General features: G+C 33.1%; 1 protein-coding gene across 2 annotated transcripts in view; it reads left to right on the top strand.

The window, feature by feature from the left end:
* Window positions 1-13,574, top strand: part of LOC149802123 (protein PRRC1-like) — a 49,988-nt gene extending 36,414 nt beyond the window's left edge. For both annotated transcript variants that reach the window (XM_089956512.1, XM_089956511.1), the window contains exons 8-9: window positions 3,913-4,070; window positions 5,124-13,574. In XM_089956512.1, coding sequence (XP_089812638.1) covers window positions 3,913-4,070; window positions 5,124-5,439 — 474 coding nt within the window. In that variant the 3' untranslated portion in view covers window positions 5,440-13,574. The remainder of the gene's footprint in view (window positions 1-3,912; window positions 4,071-5,123) is intronic.
* The last annotated feature ends 1,180 nt before the right edge of the window (window positions 13,575-14,754 follow it).

The raw sequence follows: 14,754 nt of genomic DNA, 5'->3' as shown, positions 1-14,754 counted from the left end.
CTCACCATTTTGGATAACTGCCATCTCACCTCTGTCTGCGTCGGTTCGAGTCTCGGATTCAGCTAATGTGGTTATGTGAGAAAGCTTGCCTGTAGCTTCTCGTGGGTTGGTGGTTCTTTCCGGGGTTTTTCTGGGTTCTTCCTCCATCATTAATACTGGCCGCCATGTGTATCCTATCTTGTGCTGAAAAATGGCGTTAAACCCAACAACAACAACAACAATAACTTCACTGAATTTCAATATTTTTTTACCTATGTAAGGTTGTTGGCTGTGAAATATAATTTTTTGAACAGTAATTTAGGCTGAATTAAATGCTTTTTTAAGGATATCCAATTATGTGCATTTTATGTAATTATTTTCAATGATGTGGTAAGTTATCAAAAATGGTGAAACAATTACAGATTGAGTACGTTCATGTGGCTATATATTAGTCAATACTGTTCTTTAGAATTTGGCTATCATGATTTCAGAGATGTAAATTCTCATTACCCAAGACTTTTTCCAATTAAGTTATTCATCATGATTGAAAATTATTTAGTGATGTCAACATGGGTGTTTTCCAAAAGACTTCTGTTTTTTCATTTGCCATGGTGGCCATCTTGAAAATCTATTTATTACTCAAGAAAATGAGAGATGGCTTGAGCACTCAGACGATAAAAAAGAAGAAATTATCTTATTTTGGATTTCTGGATATTCTTTTCATCGAGTAAAGCATCTGTCTGTGTTTAGGGTTGTGTCAAGAATGTATAATTTTATGTAGTGTATACAAGGACAGTTCTAGTGCAGATGAGGGACTCCTGTTTAGGGTTGTGTCAAGAATGTATAACTTCATGTAGTGTATACAAGGACAGTTCTAGTGCAGATGAGGGACTCCTGTTTAGGGTTGTGTCAAGAATGTATAATTTTATGTAGTGTATACAAGGACAGTTCTAGTGCAGATGAGGGACTCCTGTTTAGGGTTGTGTCAAGAACGTATAATTTTATGTAGTGTATACAAGGACAGTTCTAGTGCAGATGAGGGACTCCTGCTTAGGGTTGTGTCAAGAATGTATAATTTTATGTAGTGTATACAAGGACAGTTCTAGTGCAGATGAGGGACTCCTGTTTAGGGTTTTGTCAGCATGTATAATTTTATGAGTCAGCCATTTTGCATTCTGACGACATTTTGAAGATACGTAGGATATTGGTAGGAAAACTATGCATTGTGTTACTTCTTTCTAACCGAGCGCATTAAAATTGGAAATTATTGATATGGCAAAAGTGTTTCTTCAAGCTCTGATCTTCTGAGGACTCTGGCAGAAACTGTATGCTCTGTTGCCTATTCCCCCCCTTTCCCCTTTTTAATTTTTTTTTATGTATTGGGCATATGTGGCTTTTTTTAAACACATTTACAAAAATTTATTTTAAAATATCTATATATATAGCTTTTATGTTGCAGATTTGATTACTTGAGTAATGTAATTTTAAATTTAATTTAAAATGAACTTTTCAGAAGGTTCTAAAACACATGACGTAAGTAAAAATCATCTATAAGCATAACATTTTTGCAGCACAGTAGTATCGTAATATATATAAAAAATATAATTATATCAAATTTTTTACTGCACAGTAAAATTTTAATATATAAAAAAGTTGTAATATATTGTATTGTAATATATATAAAAATATATATACAATTTTTACAGCACAATAAAATTGTAATATATATTTTAAAAAAATTTTTTAAAACAAATTATACATGGAGTGGTTTCTTCTGAATGGGGAGTTATTATCAATTTGTTGATGATTTTTTTTTAAAATAACCAATTTGCATGCAGATGCTTCAAACTTTAACTTGCTTTCAAGGTTTTAATGTGAGTTATTAACTGCATTTAATATGAGTTAATCAGGTTTGTTACATGCTCATTTTTTCTCCGTTATCTTTACATTGTCAGACTCATTCAGTATTTTACAATATTGCACTCACATGCATTTCATATTGCACTCATGCACTCACATGTGCCCAATAGTGAATTGGGAACTATGTAAACAAATCATGTACACTCACGTAGTAGGCGCTTTACAGTTTGGTTGATTAAATTTGTTTCATAATGAACTAAAACAGATGTTTTGTGGACTGCCACATACCAGATACTTTGCTACATGCTGCGTTAACTTTCTTGATGCAGTGTTTCAGATTTAGGCAAGATAGATGCTAGATTTCATAAAATTGCTGGGTCCCTACAAATAACATGCAAGTGGCAAGGCACAAACTGTCTTCTTTAGCTGGTAATGAGAATTGCAAAAATATAGTTTTACATCCTGAATTACTTCTGTCTGTGTGGCTTCGAGTCTTGGATTCGGTCTATGTTGGCATGTGAGAAAACTTGCCAGTGTCTTCTCATGGGTTGGTGGTTCTTTCTGGGTTTTTTCCAGGTTCTTCCTCCACCATTAATACTGGCCACCATGTAAAGCCTATCTTGTGCCTAAAAAAATGGCGTTAAACCCCACAACAACAACATCCTGCATTTCTTCAAAATGTACTTAGTTTTACATCCTGAATTTCCTTTCTTATTTCTGCAAATCCGAAATACATGAGCCATGTCATGGGTTCTTAAGTTTGATTACACATTTCGAAATTGTACTGCAATTTCGACTATATTCCAAGTGCAGTTACATCCTCCTTACTGCACTCAAAATGAAATAAACATTATATTCCATAGCGTCATTTTGATAATTGCATATTTTCCCCACATTATGATCTCAAACATTCAGTGAAAGAACAGAAACACACTTGCAGATGTCAACATGCTGCTGAAATCTGATGTACTTCATGTAGAAATGTCACAAATAAATCCAGTCCATAATCAAGACTTTTTTGTAGCATCAACAAAAGTACCAAAATCTATTCATTCCAGATCAAATGGAAAAGTTGTCGCAATGCGCATTCATTCACAATATGACTCCAGATTTCAATTTTAAGTAGACCAAAACCCCATTTTCTTTCGCAAGTTATGTCCAGTGTGCAACTAAGTTCAGATTTATCTGGGCTGATTTATGTGAGCATTAATAATGTTGTTATTGTGTAATGATGAATCTGCGCTTGTGTATTTAGTTTGGAATATGGCATACATTCAGTCACTTTGTTTCATGTAGTGTATTTTGTTTATATAATTAAGCCTTAGGTAGAATAAGAAAATGAGCATATAATAAAAAGGTTACTGCATTTGTATGGGAAAATATGAACTCATTTTGTAGGATGGATATACTGCACTCCCAAGGTCGTGCAGTATTTCAATCCAAAAAACTCCTTCATATTTTCCCATGCAAAGACAGTAATCTATAATTATTGGAAAGTTAATTATAATCTACAGTAACTCACTGCTGCTAAATATTAATTTTATTAGACAATCTGTTAAACTTGCACGCAAACCTTTTTTTAATTTTGCTATTAGCATACCTTCATTTGATGAATTAAATGCATTTTGTTATGGTTTACTAGCAGGTTGGGTTTCTTTGGTTTATAATAGGACCAATTACACGTTTTGACCATGCAGCCATATGTGTAAAACTGCTCCAATGGCCTAGTAGTTAGAGCGTCTGCCTCTTTGTAGGAGATTTTGGGTTCGTTCCCCAGCCGAGTCGTATCAAAGACGTAAAAAATGGTACTAACAGGTGCCTCGCTTGGCACTCAGTATTAAGAGGTTAGTGTTAGGACTGGTTGGCCTGGTGTCAGGATAATGTGACCGGGTGGGACATCATGCTACATATCTGTAATATGATGCCCCAGTGCTAGACATCACTATAAACTGTCACACTGCAGACATCATAGCGATATGACTGAAGCATTGTTAAAGCTAGGTTAAAAATCCAAATCACACACACACACATATGTTTGAAACATTTTTTATTGAATATTTTCAATTTTATCAGGAAAGTCAGGCAACTACAGCAGCTCAGCCTGTGGGGTTTACTGCTGGTCTGAAAGGGGCAGAAGAAAGGATCCAGAATCTTCGCCGCACAGGTGATGTACCAGAAAGTCAACCAGTGGTTTCCGTGGAGGGCTTTATCGTTGAACTCTTGCCAGACAGGTATTGAATTTTAGCATTATAAAATATTTGCAAAATAAATGTAAATTCAACTCAAGTACAAATACATCTTTTGAAATTTACTTTTATATATATATATATATATTGAAGCAAAATATTTTCGCAAATTTGCATCTTGCTAATTTAAAACATTTAATGAATGCTGGAAAATTTTCTGATTTACATTATTTTACACTGTCTTGTAGAGATGTGAAAGATGAAAATGAAAAAATAGTTCAAGAATATTCATGGTCTTGTTTCAGTCAAATTCATTTGTTCACCACTTTTTTATATTTATATTGGGAACCTTTTTAAAGCTTCAGAACAAATAGTAATCAAGTTGCATAAGATTAATAATTAATCAATTTCTTTTAATTTTTACAACTTCATTTTCATCTGTTTACTCCTGCCATTATTTACTTAGTGAGTAAATGTAGTATGGTATGCCTGTTGTCCTTGCATTGCTTCATTCGAGATGGAGAAATGAAAACTTAGAATCTGATTAACATAGATGTGCATGCCAGTTGTAAATTTGTTATGGTTCTAATGAATTTCTAAGTCCAAGATACAGGACATGCCATAGAAAGGTAGAATTATGTGATGACAGATTTTTTTACATAATCATAGGAGAAAGGGTAAAATTGCCAAATAATATGCTCAGGTGGAAAATGCTAATGTAGATGAAGGGAAAGTCTTTTCTTATAGAAACCTATCAAGTAAAATTATCTGTACATGGTTCCTAATATTAGGATAGTAAAATATCATGTTTATTTTTCCTTGCAAATGAATTGTGAATTTACAAATGTTGTTTGCAATGGCATTGACTTTTAGACTTTTATCAGTACACATTCAGGCATTTCATTTATGTACTTAAGTGATACAGTTTTTAGCTAGCACAAATTATGAAGCTATTTTTGCTAAAATATCTGTCATGAAAGGTAGATATTATTGCTGACCATTATTTATCAAAACATGTAATGGCGAAATGAAAGAATTTGCAATACCTTAATAATATTAAAATATTATTATGAGTAAGATACAGTATGCACGTTTCAGATGGTATGAAATGAGCTGCCTTGTGTTGAAAGACCCAGAGCACAGGATCGATCTTCAGGTCTTCTCCCAGCCTACCCTGATCCCAGCTGAGTACATTCTTACAGCCCAGGACCGCACACCTTCTGACTACCCACTTCGTTGGTCAGGTTTAGCTGTTTCGATTGGATACGTGATTGAAGAAGCACAACCACATATAGGTCATGCGGACTGGCAGAAGGCACTTATTGGAATTAGCCGTAGAGAATCTCTTTACCTTGCTGCAAAATCTCTGGCCTATATGTATAAGCAGAGATTACCTTCATCTTTTGTATCTTGATTCTTCTTTGTTAATAATATGATGAATGTGGTACTCGACTCATGTTTCTCAGTAAAATGGCAAATTGTTTGGGTCTAACTTTACTGGAAAAAACAAACTTATGATGTATGTCTCATTGTTTTTGAAAGGAATTGATGTCATAAATAGAGGATTTTGTATATGCATTCATTTTGTATTAAAGTTATTAAATGAGTTGAATAATGTTATATGCCACAGATGCTTACAGTGAGTTATTGTATTATTCAACAAGTTTTATAAATTTAATATCAAATGATCCCATGCTACGATATCCTGCTCATCAAATAGCATTAAGAAATTTGTATTGTTCTATAATAATGGTACATGTTGTTGCTGAAACTTACGTCACATGATGTCAAACATTATGTCGTAAAATCTGAAAAATATCTTTTTAATAAACATTTAGTCATGTTTATTTTAATTGAAATTTTATTTTGATGCTTTAATGGCTTGCTTTGAAGGCTTGTGAATTTTCATATGAAACTGTATCACTGTATAGTCACTGTGTTCATGTGAGTCTTATAATTAAGTTGTGTGCAAATGAGGGAACTTTATAGAGAGGGGTGCTTAACAAGGCTGTGTCATAACAGTGCACAAAAGCACAAAATTAGGCTATTTAATTATTTAAAATCACATTATAATTAGTTCTCGTTAGTGTGCACTAAAATTAACTAAAACAATTGAAGTAGCAGTGATAAAACAAAATTAAAGCAAAGTAATAGGATCCATTACCAGACCCAAGTGGTGTGGTGTTATGTAGGAGGACCTTATAGTAAGGGAATTTCATACTATGCAATACCAAGGCAAAATATGTGGAAGTGATGTGCCAAATTTTATTGTTTGATTTCTCAGATTCTGTCTTTAAACCTTCATAATAGTTATTTCTTTCTTTTACATGCATCTCTGCTAGTTTTCTTGTTCAGACATTTTCCTGGTCTGAATTGATTTTAGTAAAAAAGGATTACAGTTTGCCAAGTAACTTGCTTAGTTTGCAAATAGCAATTCAACACCAGCTTGAATTATGTAATGCAGTAACTTAAAGCCCAAGACCAAAATGTCTTTGTAAAATAAGATATGAATTCTTTATTTTAGACTGCATGGTCCATACAACTAAATTAAAATATAAATGTATTTTAAACATAAAGAAACACTGGAGTATTAGGTAGAAATATAGAGATGTGTATTCAGTGCTGCAGTCATTGTTAGGAATAACATTTTGTGAGACATTTAAATAATAATTTGTCCCATCTATATAGAATCCAACTATTAAAATGAATATCACACTTTCACTAAATTTAAAGATACAATTCTTAATTGGATATTTCTGGTCATCATTGAAAGCATATACTTTCTCATTAATTCTGTAAAAGTCAATAGTAGTACAGTTTATAACTTGGTAGAGACATTGTTCCATCATCAAAGCTTAATAGTAAACAACGACTATTTTTTATAACAAATAACTAATATTCTTTGTATGCATTCACTAAATTTTGTCCATAGAGGTATGCAATACATTATGTAGCAAAAAGATGAGAATAATCAAAGAAAAGATTATAAGTTTAGCATGTTGAATATTTAAAAAATCTGTAGTGTCTTATTATATCTTTTTCTATGTTAAATTAAATTTTCAGTTATGACCCAAAGAAATATAACTATGACATATGCAAGAGTGTGACCATTGAAATGTACAGATGGAAGCAATGGTAATTTAAAATGTGTCAACTGATAATCCATCAATGTTATTCTCTGGTGCATAATCTATACATATCTAATAATTAACTTAAACCTGTGATGCATGACTTATTAATGATTAATTTTCAGCCAAACTAAAATTGTTCAGAAATAAACCATTTAGTGGCAAATTTAGTCCCACTTGACACTGGCTATAAGTACAGTTTAAATTGTTAATTTATATGTAAGGGAAAGAACACCTCCCTGCCTCACTCCATTTATTACATGGAATAAATTGGACACTGCACTTATCCAATGCACATAGTTCAACTATTTCCATACCAAGGGTATGCATTATATAAATGAATGTTTGATTGTGAAAATATTTTGATTGTCAAAATGTGTTTAATGATTGATCCAATCAGATGGATTACTAACATCTAAAACATAATGCTATTACAGAGCTACCTTGTTCTAAATAATAGTTTACAGTTTTCTTTAGAGGCCCAGAGCCATAAGTCTATTGAGTGTTATTACAACCAAACTGATTTTCAGAAACCAAGACTTCCTATTATTGTGTACAATATATTCAAATACTTCTAAAGTAATTGTGTTGTTGGCTTATTTTTGTCAGCCAAGTTATCAATTTTACTTTTCAATAGAGAAATAAAATTGGCACTTTTCTGAAATCATCTTGTATAAAGTTATGGACAAGTATACAATCAAATAAAACCATCAGAGAACATTTTAAATATTCAAGATATAAAATATCGGACCTTTAACATTTAACCATTTGTTTAGCTATGGCATGTTAAATCTCGGACATTGAGAGAAGTTCAGAAAAACTAGAAGAGGATTTTTATACATAATCCATATTGGAATAATTTTTAATGCTATTGAGTACAGATTCAAAATAATCCTTATTGGAATAATTTTTAATGATACTGAATACAGATTCAGAATAATTTTTCCACATGGTGCATATATTATTTTGGCCATGGCACCAACCTGTGAGTTGAAAGTGGTAGTAATATTTAGTTTAAATTGCTTCCAGAATTACCGTTGGTCTGAATTTTCTGATTCATTTGCAAGAGTGTCTGCTTTGTTTTAATTTTCTTTTGTAGCCTAAAAGCATAGTTGCTTAAATTGACCTAAAATTTCATGCATTAGGTCACTGTGATGCTTATAAAGAGATCAGCTGTTATTGTGTCACGTAAGGTTTGCATTTCATGCATTAGGTCACTGTGATGCTTATAAAGAGATCAACTGTTATTGTGTCACGTAAGGTTTGCATTTCATGCATTAGGTCACTGTGATGCTTATAAAGAGATCAACTGTTATTGTGTCACGTAAGGTTTGCATTTCATGCATTAGGTCACTGTGATGCCCACGATGAGATTTACCATTATTGTGTCACTCGAGGTATGCATTTCATGCATGAAGTTACTGTGATACCCATGATGAGATTTACCATTATCATGTACCTAAGGTATGCATTTCATACAGTAAGTCACTGTGATGCCTATGATTTACTGTTATTTGTGTCACCTAACATAAGCATTTCTTGCATTGACACAGTCTTTCCAGTCCGTTATAATATATTGCCCACATCTGGATTTTCTTACCAGGTATTTACTAGAGTTGCATAAAAGTTGTCACTATATCTGTCTAAACCTACTAATTGGTTTCTTATGATCGGAATTACTACTGCCATGATCATTATAGACTGCGACACAGTAATGGATAATGTCTTTTTTAAAATGAATGCAGATTTTTTAGTATAACAAAGTAATTAGTAATTTCTCTGGTTGGCAATCTGTCACATAACCCATGGAGGTCAATTTTCTTTTGATTGATCTCTTAGCTTGGTGAAAGCTATTTCTCCTGCCATGGGCAAGACCCATATTAACACAAGATGATGTATAATAAATACAGTTGTTGCCTTTCTTGCCAGATATCTGAAAGTGGTTTTATATACTTTGTTTGGATTTTGTTATCAAGGCCAATTATCCCCCATCACCTGTAGCATTTTCACTTGCCTGACATTTCCAGCCATTTACAAAGCGAAAGTAATAGCATGGTCATGTATTACATGAATAACATGGATAGATTAAAGTATCTGAGGTACCCCAAAGCTAAACCAAAAAATATATCCAGATTTCATTGTGTAATTTTTGCTGCTGTTCTGCAAGTCCATAATTTAAGGGTGGTTTCAGTAAACCTTTTGATGAAATCCTAAGATTTGCAGGTCCCTGTTCTGTGATATCAAGTTGCTTGTGTAATAATAATTTATAGAGGGTGACTCATTTAGTCAAGGACTATTCTCCCTCGAGTCCCTCTTAAAAAGAAAGTATAATATTTAACTTTATTCAAAAATTAATACCTGCTAGTTAGTCATACATATCATTATAAATACTAAAATGTATTATAATCTGTTGGTAACATGTACGTGGTCACGATATCTCCTCTTAAATACTATAATATTTTGGATAGCTTCAGTAACTAGATGTGTACACGGTTGCATATCGGCTAACAGATCTGTATTTTGGAATTCATTTATAAATAAAAAAAGAGGAGAGGGCCCAAATGCAAGCTTTGGGGGACTCCTAAATAAATGGTATGCATTTGTGAGCTATTATTGCAACTGGATATAGTCTGAATCAGATTAAAGATGAAATATCAAACCTCTAACAGTTCAACTTATGCAACATAATTATCAAACCTCTAACAGTTCAACTTATGTAACATAATTATCAAACGTCTAACAGTTCAACTTATGCAACATAATTATCAAATGTCTAACAGTTCAACTTATGCAACATAATTATCAAAAAATAACAGTTCAACTTGTGCAACATAATTTTATAATCAGCTAGAAAAAAGCATATATTGAAGTTAAGAAAAGCAATCCCAGTTATAGAACCATTATCCATTTCTTGTAGACAAAGATATGTTATTTTGGTGAGTTCTATCTGGCACGGGTGATATTATTAAATCCTAATTGTGCCTTATTAAGTAGAAAGTAAGTTCAAAAATTCATAGACATGCTTAGCTACTAGTTTTTCAAAATAAGTTTGATAATATTGGTTGCAATGATATAGGTCTTTAGTGCCTGGGATGCTTTTTTCCATTTTTAAAGATAAGCTTAACCTTTGTACTTTCAAAGATACCTGGAAAGTTACCAGACATTATACTTAAGTTTATAACATGTGTTAATGACTTTAGGGCTGTTCTTGTAAAACACACATGGGGCCCACATATGGCACTTTTGAAAAGCCATACATATAAACAATTTAGAATGTTGTAGTTTCATACAAACTCTGAGTAATCAGAGTACCCTGGCATATATTTTTAAAAACTGTCATCCATGGTTACCATGTATGTTTAAATGGAAGAGCCCTTATTATAACTCCTACAGCAATTTACAAAATATTGGTAGAATGGATATTGGTCTTTAGTTACCTGGATCCTTGTCTCTTTTAATAAAGATAGGTGCAACTTTTGCATATCTTAAGGTGCCTGGACACTTAATTATGCGTTAATGACTCTATTCTTATTGGTGCAGCAATTTATGAACTCGTGGACCTACGCTGTCTAGACCAGGGGATTTATTAGCACTCAACTTACTGAGCTTGTCAAAAACCGTAGTTATTGAAAAATATTAAAGTGGGTATTATTTTAGCTATTTGAAATGATAGAATAGCATCAAGCTCATTTGGGGTGTTAGTCTGGTTCTGAATAGTTGCAGTTAGGGTGTTGGTCTGGTTCCGAATAGTTGCAGTTATTGTGTTAGTCTGTTCTGAATACAGTTTGTTGGGGTGTTAGTCTGGTTCAGAATACAGTCTGTTGGGGTGTTAGTCTGGTTCTGAATACAATCTGTTGGTGTGTTAGTCTAGTTCCGAAAAAAGTCTGTTGTGGTGTTAGTCTGATTCTGAATACAGTCTGTTTGGGGTGCTAGTCTGGTTCTGAATACAATCTGTTGGTATGTTAGTCTGATTCTGAATACAGTCTGTTGGGTTGTTAGTCTGATTCTGAATACAGTCAGTTGGGGTGTTAGTCTAGTTCTGAATACAATCTGTTGGGTTGTTAGTCTGATTCTGAATACAGCCTGTTGGGTTGTTAGTCTGGTTCTGAATACAATCTGTTGAGATGTTAGTCTGATTCTGAATACAGCTTGCTGGGGTTTTAGTCTGGTTCTGAATACAGTCTATTAGGGTGTTAGTCTGTTCTGAATACAGTCAGTTATGGTTTTAGTCTGTTTCTGAATACAGAGACAAGAGAGGTTTGTGAATAAATTATTGAACAATTCAACAATATCTTGTAGAGCTGTTATTATGTCATTATTTTTTAAGTCTAGCTGTGGAAAGAACTGTTCTTGGACAAGTTCAGCTCTTTTAGGTGCCTCTGCAGTACCTTGGTACTTTTTCATCAATAGCCTGTGTATGCTATTCTTCTTTTGCTTTATTCCTCCACTTTGTTTTAGGTTTTTTATGTATTTGTTTTAAATTTATCCCTAGCTTCATTGATCTCCAGGGTAATCTACTTTTAGTTTATGTTACTTGTTAACCTTTTGTTTTAATTGGGTCATGCTTATCTAAGACTGTATTAAATATAACATTATGGTGATAGTACTATGAACATATTGAAGCAATATAGATTTGGAATTATGCTTTTGGATGACATGCACAAACTAGCCCTACTCTGCCAGGACCATCACAGCTCACCCTCCCCACCAGGTTTTGCTTATCTGAGACATTTATTACTGCATACCTACAAAAAATGTATGGTCAGTTAAGGCACAGCCCTTTGTGATAGTCATTTTACTATGCTTAATTAAATGTGCTCTGTCTGGAGAACAATTGCCAATTTATAGGACCATTTCATTCTACATAACAATGAATTCTGTAAGTTATAAACTGAGGGAGGAGGTTTTTTTTAATATTGAAAGATGTTACTTTTCCTGTATAATTGTAGTCATACATCAGCAAAACAAAACAAAAATATCCATAAAATTGATGTTTCCAGTACTGGACACATGATAGACATCATAGCTTTGCATTTTATTTTTTCAAGACCCTGATCTGCAGGCACAGTATGCAATGGCAGATCAGGGTCTGTTGTTTGCAGTGGGATGGGATTTGTGAATATAATAAAATGGATCGTTCATCCAGCATATACACTATCAGCACAAATTACAGTATATACTCACTTATAAGTTGAGTCAAACTACAAAGATCAAAGATCCTGATCTGCCATAGCATAATACGGATGCAGTTCAGGGTCTGCGGGTTTTTTTATACTAATTATTACTCATAACAAACTGCACAGATGCAGATCTGCTGGCACATTATGCGATGACAGATATGGGTCTGTGCAGTTTGCTGTTGGACTAGTCTTATAAGCAACTATATACGTTAGATGATGCTAGCTAAATGATGAAGTGACAATGCTATGATTGAGTCTATTCTTGTTATCCACATACAGAATAATATTAGTTTGTCCATGGAGTCGGTTTTAAACATGCTTAAGCCAAGCCCCATTTTCACTCAGTTCTGAAAATTTGCCTAAATTTACCAAAAATTTAAATGGAAATTATCCACAAACTTTTGTTACATCAAAACAATATTGTTATTTTTGTTAGAAAAAGAAATAAAAGAAAGGAGGATAATTTATTCTTTTTATGAGACTATGCACATGAAAATGTTTTAAAAGCAATGTAATACATGAATTCTTTAGATTAAGAGTAAGAAAGGAATATGACAGGATTTTAATTCTTGATGCCTGCTAGTGAAAAATTCAATCATGCCAAGAAAGTAATAAGAAAGCTGTTAAAAAATCCCAAGGTGAAGTAGGAAATATAAAATGCTGAGTGAAACTAGGGGCTGTATGCTGTCATTGAGTATACAGGAAAAGGAAATATTGCCAATTTACATTTTGTATATAATGTGGTGAGAATAAAATGTTCACAAATTTAGTTGTCCCATTAAAGTCCCCAAAGCTGTTTTCTTGTGAAAAATTGTGATATGTAATTATTTGGCCATTTAGTTTTGTTTAATGTTCAATTTGTGCATTATCAAACCATTGTCTTCTTTCTTCCTTACTTGATATTTACAAGCTTATAACTTTGCTAACACACTGCTAAACACTAACTAATACATATTAGAAAGAAATTTTACACAAATAAAACAAAACATACTTGTATATATAACTTGTAATTATAAATTGTCTTAGTATCTACGTCTACTTGTCATTTTCAGAAAGGGGAAACAACTGATTTAAAAGTGATTAATTTTGAATACCAATTGTAGCTTAATTGTTATATATTATGTAATGTTTTATGTCCATTAAATTCTCATTTCATAATCTTATTTCAGTATAATAGTATATATTACTCTGTTATAATTTGAATGACTATAATACATATTAATTAAATTGGGGAAATGAAACATATTTGAGTTTTTATAAGCCCACAGTAACAGTCTCAGCCAAACAGTTAATTCTTACACATCCCCAACTCACACTGCAAATGAACTTTTCACATCTTTGGTTCAAATTATGATTGACACTTATTAGTCATCTATAGTTAGGTGAAGTTTGATACATAGCTTTTATGTCTGTATTCATGATATAAAAAATGCAGATTAAATATCTAATGCAAACTTTGTTTTACTAAAATATATAATTATTTAAAAATAAGCAGTAGTTTAGTAAACGTGTTGAGTGTGCACATCTGTAATTCACGGATAATTAAATTTAAGGTATGTGGATGAATGTGATACAAGTCTGCTGTATGAGGATGAATGTGATGAGCCTGTTGTATGAGGATGACTGATATGTCTGCTGTGTGAGGATGAATGTGACAAGTCTAATGTATGTGGATGAATGTGACACAAGTCTAATGTATGTGGATGAATGTGACACAAGTCTAATGTATGTGGATGAATGTGACACAAGTCTAATGTATGTGGATGAATGTGATATAGGTCTGTTGTATGAGGATGAATGTGATACAAGTCTAATGTATGTGGATGAATGTGACACAAGTCTAATGTATGTGGATGAATGTGACACAAGTCTAATGTATGTGGATGAATGTGACAAGTCTGTTGTATGTGGATGAATGCGGCACAAGTCTAATGTATGTGGATGAATGTGACAAATCTAATGTATGTGGATGAATGTGATATAAGTCTGTTGTATGAGGATGAATGTGATATGTGTGTGTGTGTGTGTGTTTAGGATTTTTAACACAGCTTTAACAATTTTGCAGTCATATCGCTGCATTGTGGCACATTATAGTGATGTCTAGCACTGGAGCATCATGCCGCAGACATGTAGCTTGATGTCCCACTCAGTCACATTATCCTGACACCAGGCCGACCATTCCTAACACTAACCTCTTAATGCTGAGTGCCTATCAAGGCACCTGTTAGTAACATTTTTGTAAGTCTTTGGTTTGACTCTGCCAGGGTTCGAACCCACAACCTTCCGCTTCCGAGAAGGACACTCTAACCACTAGGCCACCGGCATGATAATTATGACATACATCTGCTGTAAGTGGATGAATGTGATATAAGTCTGCTGTATGAGGATGAATGTGATACAAGTCTGCTGTATATGAATGAA

The sequence above is a fragment of the Sinohyriopsis cumingii genome, chromosome 4 (assembly GCF_028554795.1).
Source record: "Sinohyriopsis cumingii isolate HCF-2022 chromosome 4, ASM2855479v2, whole genome shotgun sequence".
Lineage (NCBI taxonomy): Eukaryota > Metazoa > Mollusca > Bivalvia > Unionida > Unionidae > Sinohyriopsis > Sinohyriopsis cumingii.
The sequence above is the reverse complement of the archived record's forward strand: the minus strand, read 5'-3'. Positions and strand labels throughout refer to the sequence as shown.